The following is a 13247-nucleotide window of genomic DNA, read 5'->3' as shown; positions in this document are numbered from 1 at the left end:
GAAGTTTTTTCTTCCTTTGCTTTTTTCTGCACCTTTTTCGGCTTCGTGGATCTTTCCGCTATTTCTTCCCAAAATACTCCTGGCGGGATTGGGAGGCACTGCGACCCGATGTTGGCGAGAATGTCGGCTTCCTCATTGCTCAATCTACTGATGTGATTTACCTCGCACCCATCAAACAGCTTCTCGAGCTCATTGTACACCTCCTTGTATGCCATCATGCTATCATTGACTGCGTCACATTGGTTCATAACTTGCTGAGCCACCAATTGTGAGTCGCCAAAGATTTTTAGTCGAGTTGCACCGCAAGCTTTCGCCATCTTCATCCCGTGTATGAGGGCTTCATATTCTGCTTCATTGTTGGATGCGTTAGGGAACGTCATCCGAAGGACGTATTTTAACTTGTCGCCTTCAGGTGATATAAGTACCACTCCTGCGCCAGCTCCTTCTACTCTCTTGGACCCATCGAAGTTCATGGTCCAGGTTCTCGACAAATACGGGGTCCCGTGTTTTGCAGCTCCATCCACTCTGCAATGAAATCTGCGGAACTTGCGACTTGATTGCCTTTCTTTTTCATACGTGATGTCCCGAGGGGAAAGTTCTATGCCCCAAAGGGAGACACGCCCTGTAGCTTCTGGATTGTTCAGTATATTTGAAAGTGGTGCTTCGTTGACTACTATTATCGGGTGTGCCGAAAAATAGTGGCGCAACTTCCTTGCCGTTGCAATCACTCCATATGCTAGTTTACAGTGCTGCGGGTACCGCTGTTTGGAAGGCGATAAAACTTCAGCGATGAAATATACCGGCCTTTGCACTCCATGGAGTTTTCCTTCTTCTTCTCTTTCAACAACTAGCACCGTGCTAACCACTTGGGGCGTGGCTGCGATGTACGAGCGAGAGAGGTTCCTTTTCCTTCGGCGCCACCAAGATTGGTGGTGTCGAGATTGTGCGCTTCGGATCCTCAAAAGCTACGTCGGCCTCTTCGTTCCACTGGAATTTCTCTCCTTGCTTTATCAGAGCGTAAAATGGTAACGCTTTTTCTCCCAGCCTGGCGACGAATCTACTCAAAGCTGCGACTCGCCCAGTTAGCTGCTGTATTTCTTTCAACTTCGTTGGTTTCCTCATTGTTACGATAGCTTGTATTTTGTCGGGATTTGCTTCAATCCATCTTGCTGAAACTAGAAACCCCAGAAGTTCTCCTGCTGGGACACCGAAAGAACACTTCGTCGGGTTCAGCTTGAGGTAGAATTTGGCGAGGTTGTCAAAGGTTTCCTTGAGATCCTCGATCAGCGTCGCCCCCTTTTTTGACGTTATGACGACATCGTCGATGTATACTTGCACGTTTTTCCCAATCTGTGTCGCCAAACACTTCTGCATCATCCTCGATATGTTGCTCCCGTGTTTTTCGGACCAAAGGGCATTGTTCCGTAGCAAAACACGCCATAAGGTGTGATGAACGCTGTCTTTACTTCATCTTCTTCTTTCAATCTGATCTGGTTGTAACCAGAATATGCGTCCGAGGAAGGAAAGACGTTCACATCCAGCCGTGGAGTCGATAATTTGATCGATCCTCGGGAGGGAAAGTGATCCTTTGGACAATGTTTATTGAGACACGTAAAGTCGATGCACATGCGAAGGACCTTAGTGTTTTTCTTCGGCACCAACACAGGATTTGCTACCCATGTGGCTTCTGTGTGCAGCTCCTTGATAAAACCAGCTTCTCGTAGTCGATCGATTTCTGACAGCATAGCCTTGCGGTTTGGTTCCGAAAAACGCCGCAGAGGTTGTTTGATTGGTCTCGCTAGTGGATCGAAGTTTAAGTGGTGCTCGGCAAGTTCCCTGGGTACTCCTGGCATGTCAGCTGGACACCATGCGATGATTTTCCAGTTCTCACGGAGGAACTCGACGAGCGCGTTTTCCTATGCGAGGTCCATGTCGTTTGCGATGGACGTTGTCTTTTTCGGGTCTGTCGGGTGAATCTGAACCTCCTTAGAATTTTTCTCAGTATTGAAAGTTGATTCTTTACTTGGCCTTCCAACGTCGGGCAGCACGTCGTAGTCAGTCATACTCCTTGACGCCAAATACTCAGCTTGCATCCCGAAAGTTTCTGATATCCGATGAAAATCCTTGTCGCACTTATCGGCTAAGGCGAAGCTTCCTTTGACTGTGATTGGTCCCTTAGGTCCAGGCATCCTCCACAACAGGTATGTATAATGTGGTACCGCCATAAATCTAGCATATGCTGGTCGTCCCAACAAAGCGTGATACTGCGACGGAAAATCCACGACTTCAAACTCCAGCTTCTCGATTCTATAATTCTCTCGGGTTCCAAACTGAACGTCGAGATTAATCTTCCCCAGTAGATAACTTGGTTTCTCCGGTGTGATACCATGGAACCTCGTGTATGTTGGCTTCAAGTTTGCTAAGGATATATTCATCTTCCTCAATGTATCTGCATACATAAGGTTTAAGCTGCTGCCGCCATCTATGAACACTCGAGAGACATCAAATCCCGCAATGACCGCTGGTAAAATAAGTGCTGACTGCCCTGGTCGAGGAACTTGCTGCGGATGATCTGCTATGGTGAAGCCAATATCTTGCCCTGACCAATTAAGATACTCGGCTCGTTGGTGGAGGCATTTTTTCCGCCATGAACACCTGTCGCGAGATTACTTTACGAGCCCTATTGGATGGCCTTCCCTTCGAATCATCGACACCGCTCCGTTGGAGTTAGGATCAACGTAAGGTGGTGGTGGAGGTGCTGCCGCTATTCCGAGCTGATGTCGATTGTCTTCCGTAATCGCAGGAGGAGGTGGCAAGTGAATCTCGCTCCTGGGTTCTCGAGGATTTCTCTGTGCTGCTCGAGCGTTAGCATGCTCTGCCCACCTTAACATTGCCTGGAAATTGCGGCAATCTTTCTGCAGATGTCCTGACTGTCTTTTCCCATTGCTATCGAGGAAAAAGTGCATCTGACATGGCCCATTCATCATCTCTTCAGGAGAGACGAAAGGCCTCGGGAACCTAGGCCCGCTATTTTGCCTGTTGTTTCGAGAGTCATCTCTGTTGTCGCCTCGCTGCTCATTGCTTCTCTGATAATCATCTCTGTTGTTTCCTCCGGTGTTTGCTCGAAAGCTCTGCCGAAATTTGTCCTGGGGCATCATAGCTCGGGTACTGCCGAGGAAACCGTCGCCTCGGTTGATAATTTCGGCCACGGTCCTCTTCTGGCGACCTGTGCCGTTTGTTGTGAACAACATCTTCTCCATCTGCCCATCTGTTTGCTATTTCCATTAACGCGGATACTGTCTTTGGATTGGTCCTCCCCAAGTCTTCGACAAAATCTCCACGCCTGATTCCTACGACAAACGCATCTATCGCTCTCTCGTCAGATATATTTTCTGCCGAGTTTTTGATGATGTTCCACCTTTGGATATATTTTCTCATTGGCTCGTCTGGCTTTTGTCGGCATGCTCTCAACTCCTCTAATGACGCAGGTTTCTTGCATGTGGACCGGAAGTTCTTAACGAACACATCCTCGAAGCTTTCCGAGCTGTCGATAGATCCTGGGGGGAGTTTCTTTATCCAAGATCGCGCGGCTCCACTCAAATGCACTTGGATGCTTTGCATAGCTGTTGCTCTGGTTCCTCATGTGAGCTTCACCGTCTCGAGATAATCAACTAGCCAATCCTCTGGATCTTGAAGGCCGTCGAATTTTTTGAAATTATCAGGCAACTTGAATCCCGATGGTACTCGAGTTTTCCGCACTCTCCTCGTGAAGCACGGCAACCCACACATATCCTGGTTGTTTAACTCTGGGGACTGCCGATGTTCCCTTCTGCTTTGTCGTGCTCTGTCGACCCTTGCTTGTGCTGCCGTATCTCTTGCTCCACTTGGTCCTTCAGGAGCTGCTACTGCTGCTGCCGCAGGTCGTGGACTATTTTGCCTTGCTGTTCCTTCGGGAGGTGTTGATACAAACGCCGTCCCCATGGCTCCAACTCCTGCTATCGCCATGTTGTACGGTGTTTCCCTTGGATCTCCTGGAGGTGGTTTAGATGCGAGGATAAAAGCATGTGTCGCCATATACCCAGCCTCTGGTGTCTTAGGGATGATGTTTCCTCTTGTGTCTATCGACATAAAAGACATGTCGAGGTTTTGGACCAGGTGCTCTCTTTCTCCTTCGGGTATGTGTTGTAACCTTGATCTTGCTACGTTCCGAGCCTCCCTGTGGCTATCACCCGAAGTTCTAGATTGTCGACTCAACTCCGCCCTTCTCCTGCTGGATGCAGAAGCTGCCTCCTTTCTTCTGTTTAACTCAGCTGTCTGTTTTTCCAATTCCCTTGCAGCTCGTGCGAGCCTATATTGATATGCTTGTAGTTCCTCTAGCGTGGCTGTGGTAGCCATTGGTTCTGAGCCGTCCATAGCTCTCGCGGCTCTATGACATGCTGCTTGCGGGAGTCGAACTCTGTGTCGCGGCTGTGGCCCGACGTATTTATTGCCCAGGCCTCGTCGCAGATCGGAGGGATCGACGTATGGATTTCCCAGATCGTCGAAAGCCTCAGATGTTTCCTCTTGGTCATGGCTTGGCTCTCCAATGACATAAATCTGATGATATTTTGTATTCAGATCTATGTTGGGTTTGGTGACACCATCGTTAAGATTGGTGAGGACCTTGCCCACTGCAGTAGATTTGTCGATGAAGTCGTAACTGTCGACACTGCTTGAGCCATCGCTTATATATGAGTCCGCAGATGACTCAAACGACATGTCGCTGAAGATCTTGGCGAGTTTCTCTCTTGCCCTGGTGCTGCTGTAGCGTGACGACGAAGTTTCTTCTTCTCCTGATTCGGTTGACGATGTATAGCTTGAAAAATCAGAATCGACCGCCGACGATCCCGACGAAATCGGAATTTCGACACGATACGATCCTTCTTTCTCGACGCGAAAGTGAAACCTTCCGAACGTCATCTCCATAGGCTCCGCCAGATACGCATATGCATCCAAACGGGAGGGTGGGTGAGGAACAAAATCAACAGAACCGATAGCGATCTGTTTACCTCGATCCATTGCGTTGCTTGCGATTGATGAAGTCGATGATTTTGCGGTTGATGAAGTCGATGATCTTGAACGTGCCATTGAGACCAGATCCTTGACGCCTCTAGTCCCCACGGTCGGCGCCAATTGACAAGGTATCAACTTGTCAATGCCTACGGATTGTAGACTAGGGTTTAGTTGGAAGTAGAGGGCAAGTAGATCTCGAAGGTTTCAGCCGAAAAGTACTCGACGATTATGAAAACTAGGGTTTGTAAACAATGATTCGATGATTTCTGCGTCCCTCGACTCCCCCTTATATAGGAGGCGGAGTCGAGGGATTCGTGCCGTACAAGTTACAGAGTCCGGGAAGGTTTCTAACTCGTCCCGCAAGATTACAAATAAGACTTTCTATTACAACTCTAGCTTTCCTTAATAATATCTTGGGCTTCCGAATCTTCTTATTCTTCGGGTAGTGGGCCTTCAGTAAACCCCGGGTACTATCTTCGGCAGGCCCATTTGGGATGCCTATGTCACTCGGCTTCATATTCTGGCCATTTGAATAGCCAGGGACAAAGCCGTGAGTACTTTAAGTACTCACAATCTAATACTAATGTAAGTACTAACATTACTATTGAGAGTGTTCTAAGCTCTAGGTTTATTTGCATAAAGCCAATTTTATTTGATAGACATTTTAGTAAACAACTCCTCATGTGCTAACTAACTCAAGTGGGAACATTAGTGTCATTCCCACAACTCTGTTGTGATTCAAATTCAAAGTCACCATTCAAGTTAAATTTCAAATTCACCAGTCACATAGATATAAATTCTGATGACGAAAACAGTATGGCCTTTCCAATTGTCCATATCCGCGGACGCGGCTATTCGAATAGTTCTACACTCTGCAGAGGTTGCACACTTGTGCCACAACATTTGATTACATCCGTCAGGGATAAAACCCCGAATAATCGTAACTCGAGTACGCGGATCATCAACCGTTAACCTTTCACTTACACACCCTAGTATAGGCACCTCTCCCCATGAGCTTGGCCTCCCGGTGAAAACCAACCGTTAACCCGGGAGCCGCACGAGGCTTGGCCGTACAATTCACCTCAATTCACATCATCTCGCAACAACGGAGGCAGCCTCAAGCGTAACCCCTATGACGTGTGTTCAGAGGGAACCCATACTAAGACACATAAATTTCCAGCTAAGCCTTACCCATAATCAGGTATTGTGGGGGTACTCAAAAATTGGAATGGTATCGCATCCAACTCAATCATCAGTTTTAGTCATTTCACCAAGTCAAAATTCATGTCATATTCACCTTCAAAATCTTTCAACAGAAATGACTCATCATTCCAAGGTTTTCAACATCATTATTTCATAAACACATGTTCCCATCTAGAGTAGTCATTTTTAGTTTAGCACTAGCATCTAGGTATGAGGGGTGCTAAAATGGGTAATATTTTATAAATGGGTCACATGACCATTATCACATGTATGTTGAATTTGATTTTTCCATTGATTTGAAAAGGGTTTCTTTGATGCATTTGTGTTTGTTATTCATATATAAGTGTTTTACAAACAATGACACAAGCCAAAGTGGCCTTGGGTGAAGATTTGCAAAAATGGCTAAAGGTGTATGTGAGTGAAAATGGGATTTTCTCCCTATTTGATTTCTCTCCTTTTGATTTGATTTTTCTTGACTCTAAAGTGATTCTTATTAGTTTAGGAACATTTCCAAACCACTAAAACTATTCCAAAAGGTCTAGCTCAAAGATTTGCAAAATTGGCCATAACACATAAGAGGTGACATGTCAACTTTTCTTATTCTTGTAATTTGCTCCCCTTCCTTTACTTGGGCAAGGTTGAGGTTCAATTTAGTGTTAGATTAGGTTTAGATATGGTTTCACACCATTTGGTCAAGGTATAAAGGCATAGGTCAAGAATTGGTGAAATTGGCCATGTGTCACATATGCCTCTATGCATATGTTGCATTTGATTTTTAATTTGACTAGGCTTGACCCAATTGATGTTGTTGAGTATTGAAATGGTATAGAGGAGTGATCCAACCTTTCACATCAAGTCCTAGGGTCAAGATTCTCAAATTCACGAATTTGCATTTTACTCTCATATGCCTCTATGGCATTTTTAGTTTTCTTTTATTTTCTTTTGTTTCAACTTGGATTGGGTTTGAGAAGTACTAGATAAGGTTTATGAAGGTTTTACAATCCTCTATATAAAGTGGAAAAGCTTAAGGTAAAGTTTTATAAAAATAGCCATAGGCACATATGCCTTTTTCTTATTTAAAATTCTTTTTATTTTATTTTAACTGGGATAGTAAAAAGGAATTTGAGGTTTAGGGTTTAAAAGTATTTCAAATACTAGTTAAACAAGCAAGCATGGCAATAGCACAAGTATTAAGCAAGATCACTATGTATCAAACTTAATTTAATAAAAGTTTTTGTTGGTTCCAAATTTTGGAACTAATGAAATTCATTTTGTTTGTTTTGAAATTTTTGGGATGTTACAAGTACATAGGAAGCCCAACCAGCACATCCGTGAATGGCTCTTCCGTGAGTATTTAGAGTATAAAATCATTAAGACTTAAATTAAGGATTTGGTGATTTGAGCCTAAAAATGGCAGCTAAGCCTAGGTAAAATTGCATGTGTCACTGACATGTGGGTCCCACATGTCCGCCGAATATCCATCGAATATCCACGGGGCAAAAGCTCTGCCCGTGCCCGCTCCATGAATTATTGAATATCCGCCCCATGAAATCCTTGGACACAATTAGCCCTCCAAACCCGTGCCCGACGGGTCGAATACCCGGATCCGTGGATAAAATTGCCATCCTTAACAACAATTTGGAAAAGGGATATAGCACAGCTTGGTAGCGCGTATTTTTTGGGTACAAAATGTCACGTGTTCCAATCCTGTCATCCCTACCTATTACTTCTCCTATGGGCAGTAACGAGGGATCAATTGAGATCGATTCAAATTGGACAAAATTGAGTTTCATTTTGATATATGCATGCGGTTTAAAAATCATCCTTTTCTTTACTGCTTTATCTCCCGTCGTAAGAAAGCGCTCTTATTTCAGTTCGGTAGAACGTGTGTCTCCAAAACCCAATGTCGTAGGTTCAAATCCTACAGAGCGTGACTCTGTTCTTGTTTGTTATGTCGAATCATAAAAAAGAACTTAACAAAGTAGAATGTCCGACTACTGACCAATCTCCGTCCATTTTCCATTGCCTTTCCTTTACATGTATGCCTGTTTTAGGGGACCTTATAGTAATAATATTCTAATAGACCAAATAGAAGAGGAGAGGAATCCTTCATGAATCGCCTTGCTTAAAGAGGTTTCTTAAAAACCGCCCGTGTCTTGTTTTGAGGAAGCAATGAACATTGTATTTTTCCATTATCAATAAATGAGGAAGGAGGGGTGAGGTCCTCACTTGCGAGTGAGGCAAGGCTTTCTTTTATAATACATCCTACCCTATTTTGGTTGACGATTGCGTTCTATTCCAATTATTCACTAGTTTTTCTTGTCACTGTGGCGAGACCAGATGAGAGAGAGAACTATTTTCCATTTCCAGACAGACCCCGAGCCGAGGTTGGAACAATTCTGGATTTTCTTGTTGGTTCCTTCTTTATTATTTATTCAAAGTGAGTCTCTTCCATTCGGTTCATTAGCTTTAGGAAAAATAGAAGCTGCGGAAATGCTCGCTTCTAAAAGGCTTAAAGGCTCTGATCAAGGCAATGAACATTTTGCACTTGGAAACTAATAAGAAAGGAATTCAAATCATAGTTCAATACAGACTTTTTCTCTTTTCAGAAGGGTGAAACTTTCATTCTACCCATCTCTACTAAACAAACCCACTACACATCGCTGGCAAAACCTACATCGAGTGGCAGGGTACGTGTGTAGGCCTTTTCAAGGACATTCGAAACAACATGTCGATAAATTTCTATAGAAAGTGGGGCTATATCGAGAGTTCTGACCTTTTCGTGGGTGATCTTCAAACTCTTGTTTTTCTAGCGAAAGAACGCCCTTCTGAGCGATGATCTCCTACAAGCGAGTATAGTAAGGTTGACTTCAACTAAGACAGAAATGTCACTGGTCAGCTCCTTAGCGTGACAATTAACACCACTTCATTATTATCTAAGAGATTAGATAAGGGAAGAAGGCAGGCCAAAGCTTATAGATTCGGAGATCGTACTTCCAACACTTTGTCTGAGTCAGTCCTACGAACCCTTCCGGCTGAGACACGAATCCTAGCCTATCCGAGTCACAGAATGAAGGGCTCTTCAGAAGGCGCCACCCAAGTCTCCTTTGAGACTTCGGAGTCAGGAATTCGTTTTCCAAGGAAGGCGGATTTTCTTCGTTCCGCAGCACGAACAGGGTGTACAGAAGATCGATGTGCCATCTTTCTAACCACCTTCATTTGTTGTATGATCAGTAGGGAAGGGAGCCTTTGATAAAGGGACCCCCAACCAAGAAATCTACTGTCTCAGAGCGACAGTCAAGCTCGTATCGCGGAACTAGAACTAACATAGTTTAGGAAGTGAGTAAAGTATCCGGTGACAGTAGAATTGGAACTTGTTTGGTCAAGTAAGGGAAACTCAATCAAATTCATAACTTTCTTAGGGGAATCTTTTCCTTTTTTGTCCAGATATTCAGTTAAGACCATTCCAAGGCTCCTTTTCAACCGATAACTAGGATAAGCTACAAAGATTTGATCGAAGAAATACCAGACGTTGTTAACTTCCAAATAAAAACATCCGGTTGTGTGGTCAAATTAACACTGATTAAGAGGCTGCACAAGTGTGTCCATCTATCCTCCCTGTTTCCCACAAGTTCATGTCTAAAACCTATGTTTAAAGGTACCCGTGACATAACATGAGCAACGGAACTTGTTTGCGTTGGACAATGTTATATAGGGAGGGATATTGTTGGGAGAGAGGCGTATTCCTAAGCCATGTATCTTCCAAGAAACAAGTTTCTTCTCCATTACCTACCGTGAAGGACCCGCGTTTGAAAAAAATCATCTTTCGATTTCATCAAACTGCGCCAAAAAGGGGAATCCATAGGTTTTGCTTTAACTTGGGACATCGATTTTGAATGAAGATATTTGTTTTTTATAAGCTCTTGCCATACACCCTGTTCATTTAGCAGTTTAAAAAGTCACTTACTAAGTAATCACTTATTTTTTTTATCTCCAGCACTTCCACACCTAGGCCACCTTGATCCTTTGGTCGGCATATGATGTTTCAATGAGTCAGTCTATACTTCTTCTTATGGCCATCACATTGCCAAAAAAAAACCTTGATCTAAAAAAATCCAGTCTTTTCCTAACCCCTTTTGGTGTTTCAAAGAAAGAGAGCATAAACATCGGCAGGATAGTTAATACTGAATTAATTAGCACTAACCTATCACTATAAGATAAAAGCTTTCCCATCCAACCTTCGAATTTCCTCTCGAAATGGTCCTCGATGGCCTTCCATTCACTATTTTTTAGTTTGTGGTGATGAATTGGGATTCCCAAATATCTAAATGAAAAAGAACCGGCCTCACACCCGAAGAGAATTATGTAATCCGTCTCAACTTTCTTTGGTTTGCCAAAGCAGGAAACTTCACTGTTGTGGAAGTTAATTTTTAGCCCCGACAGCTCCTCAAAGATACATAAGATTAGTTTCATGTTGAGGGCTTTCTCTAAATTATGTTCCATAAAAATGATTGTGTCATCAGCATATTGCAAAATTGAGCTAACCCTTTACATGATGTGAATTCGTTCCTATTGTTTTTTTGCAAGAAACTATGTGAACTATGATCAATGTTTGTGATGGATGTAGAATAATACCAACTGGAAATTAGTATTTATAATATATTCATAGAATAGAACCAAAAATTTATTTCTCGGGCACGTTCAATACACTTAAGATGATGCCCTTGCAAAATCCTGGCTAATTTATGAGAACATTACAATGCGACCATATTGTAGACAAATAAATTAAGATGCAAAAGAAAAAACTTAATACAGGTATAGTTTACTTATATTTGATACAACCTGCACATTTGATAAATGAATCCAATATATATTGGGTAGCACCCTCTTTAGCATGGAGCCGTCACTAGTTGGCCTTGGAGCAGTGGAGTCTCACCTCCGTGGGCATTCCCATTGGCGGGGCTATATTCCCCATCTTCACCATGGCCTTGGCAAAGTCCCTCCCGAAAGCATCATTGTCAGAACCGTACATCACCACAAGGCTGTCCAGGCCGCTACCGCTGTATAGAGCCTGGTCGGAGTTGAGGAGACCCTTATGCGCGATAAGGTCACGGTAGTAAGCATTGTCGAACGTCCTGGGCGTCTCCTTGTCGAACGGCGCCTTGCCGGCGTCACCGGTGGGGCCTTGCAGCGGGCACATCTGCCGCCTTGTCTCGGCGAAGGAGGGGTCGATGTTGTACTTAGTGTCGCTGGTGCCGTAGATGCGTTCTCTGTAGTTCTCGCAGTTGGACATCCCGACGGTGTGCGCGCCGGAGAGCGCGGTCAGGTCGCGGGCGTCGAGGCCGAGGTCCCCAAACATCTGGAGGAGGCTGCCGAGGTTGTCGTTCGCCTTGGGGAGGTGCTCCGTGGTGAACCTCTTGTTGGGGGCGAAGCGCGAGTCCTTGCGGCCGAGGGGCACGTTCCAGGTGGGACCTCCGAGCTGGGCGACGGCGTCGCGGGACGCGAGCGCGAGCACGTCGGCGCAGGAGACGGTGGCCGGGCAGTCGCGCTCGAGGGCAGCCTTGATCTCGTCGATCACGGTGAAGCCGGTGAGGGAAAGGTTCGGCTCGGCATCCTTTTCGCTCTCGGGCCCGTCGAGGAGAACCGAGGCATCACATCCCTGTCATATATGATTGAGAATTGTTATGAAGACGTTGTACATAGTAGTAGACTAGTAATGGAGGCGTAGGTAAACGGTTGCCAACACAATTTACAAAGATAGTATATGTAGTTTCGCAAAAAAAAAACGTAGTATATGTAGAAATGTGCCGTACGTTGACAAAGCAGTCGTGGAAGAAGAGGCGGAGTACTGCAGACGCCATCCTCCCGCCGCCGACCCTGTTGGCCATCACGGACGACACGATGCGCTCCGCGTTGGGGCATGTCATTGCGTAGTACCCGGCGGAGAGAGGATCGGCGCCGTTGGCGGTGTGCGCGAGAGCGACGAAGAGGAGCAGAGCCAGTACTGTGACCCAAGATGAGCTCCTGGAGGACGCCATCTATCGACCGATGGTGAGATTATCGCAAAGAGCAAGGAGCGAGTGAAATGTTTAATTGGCAAGCTTGTTAGCTAGGTTGTAGCGGATGAGTGGAATGCATGAAATGTGAGCAAACTTATATAGAGTTGGGTCGCCTCGAGCCTTCTTCCTCCGCGCTCTAAGAGTGGAAAGCATGCGCGGATGCTCTGAATATTCACAAGGTCTCCGGTGTTTTTGCGTCGTCGTGCTTCTTGGTCGGAACTCTGACGAGGTCAGGATTCAGGAACGGAAGAAACTCTAAACCAAAAGTGGAGGGATTTTGACAGCCCAACTAATACACGTACCTGAATTCGTCGACGTGCATATGTTTGCTTTCATGGATGTAACTCTCTGCAAGAGGGTTTGATTGTTTTCTTAACTAAGCCCGTCCACTTGGGCAGCTTGAAATGCTATTAGAACCACATGTCTCTTCTCCACTTGGGCCGTTTGGCTAGTTCAACATATATATGATTACGATATCATCGCCAGTTTCCACAAGGTTTCGAGAAAATAGTGTTTGAACCAAGGACGCCGGAATGTGCTAGTGGAACGTGGATCTAGGCGCACTTGGTTTAAATTTTTTATAATAAATGCTATTTAAAACTTTTAAATTTTTTGAAATAGATTTTTTCATATTATCTTGATACTTGCTCGTGTATTTTTTTTTTAAAAAATAAGATTGTATGCGGTCTGCAGGAAAATGACAAATTATCTAAAGAAATACAAATTTTCATATTATCCTTTTTATGTAGGCAATACATGCTTGTGAATCATTTCATTTTTTTCTAGAACATGCATTTGTTTTTTGAAAAACAGGTCCATCTACAGCCATGTTCACAAAATCCGGGTCGTTCAAAACGCCTAGAATGTATACCTCACGTAAGTGACCAGGTGATCACACAGTCTCGTTGCAACTAGCTCTAGAGCATACAAAAT

The 13247-nt window shown here is 44.6% G+C and overlaps 1 protein-coding gene across 1 annotated transcript; it reads right to left on the bottom strand.

The window, feature by feature from the left end:
- Positions 1–11103: 11103 nt before the first annotated feature.
- Positions 11104–12293, bottom strand: LOC124683738 (peroxidase P7-like). Its single transcript, XM_047218197.1, has 2 exons — positions 12069–12293; positions 11104–11914 (listed from the first exon to the last, which is right to left on the bottom strand). Exons 1-2 carry the CDS (start codon positions 12291–12293, stop codon positions 11162–11164), a joined length of 978 nt encoding a protein of 325 aa, XP_047074153.1. The 3' UTR covers positions 11104–11161.
- Positions 12294–13247: the final 954 nt, after the last annotated feature.

Source organism: Lolium rigidum, chromosome 1 (genome assembly GCF_022539505.1).
Source record: "Lolium rigidum isolate FL_2022 chromosome 1, APGP_CSIRO_Lrig_0.1, whole genome shotgun sequence".
NCBI lineage: Eukaryota > Viridiplantae > Streptophyta > Magnoliopsida > Poales > Poaceae > Lolium > Lolium rigidum.
This window is presented reverse-complemented; position numbering and strand designations above follow the sequence as displayed.

Bases quoted from the DNA above. Each gene is read 5' to 3' on its own strand.
- LOC124683738 (XM_047218197.1), bottom strand. From the start codon at position 12,293: ATGGCGTCCTCCAGGAGCTCATCTTGGGTCACAGTACTGGCTCTGCTC. The intron at 11,915-12,068 runs GTACGGCACATT...CATATATGACAG, and splicing joins TCCACGACTGCTTTGTCAAC to GGATGTGATGCCTCGGTTCT.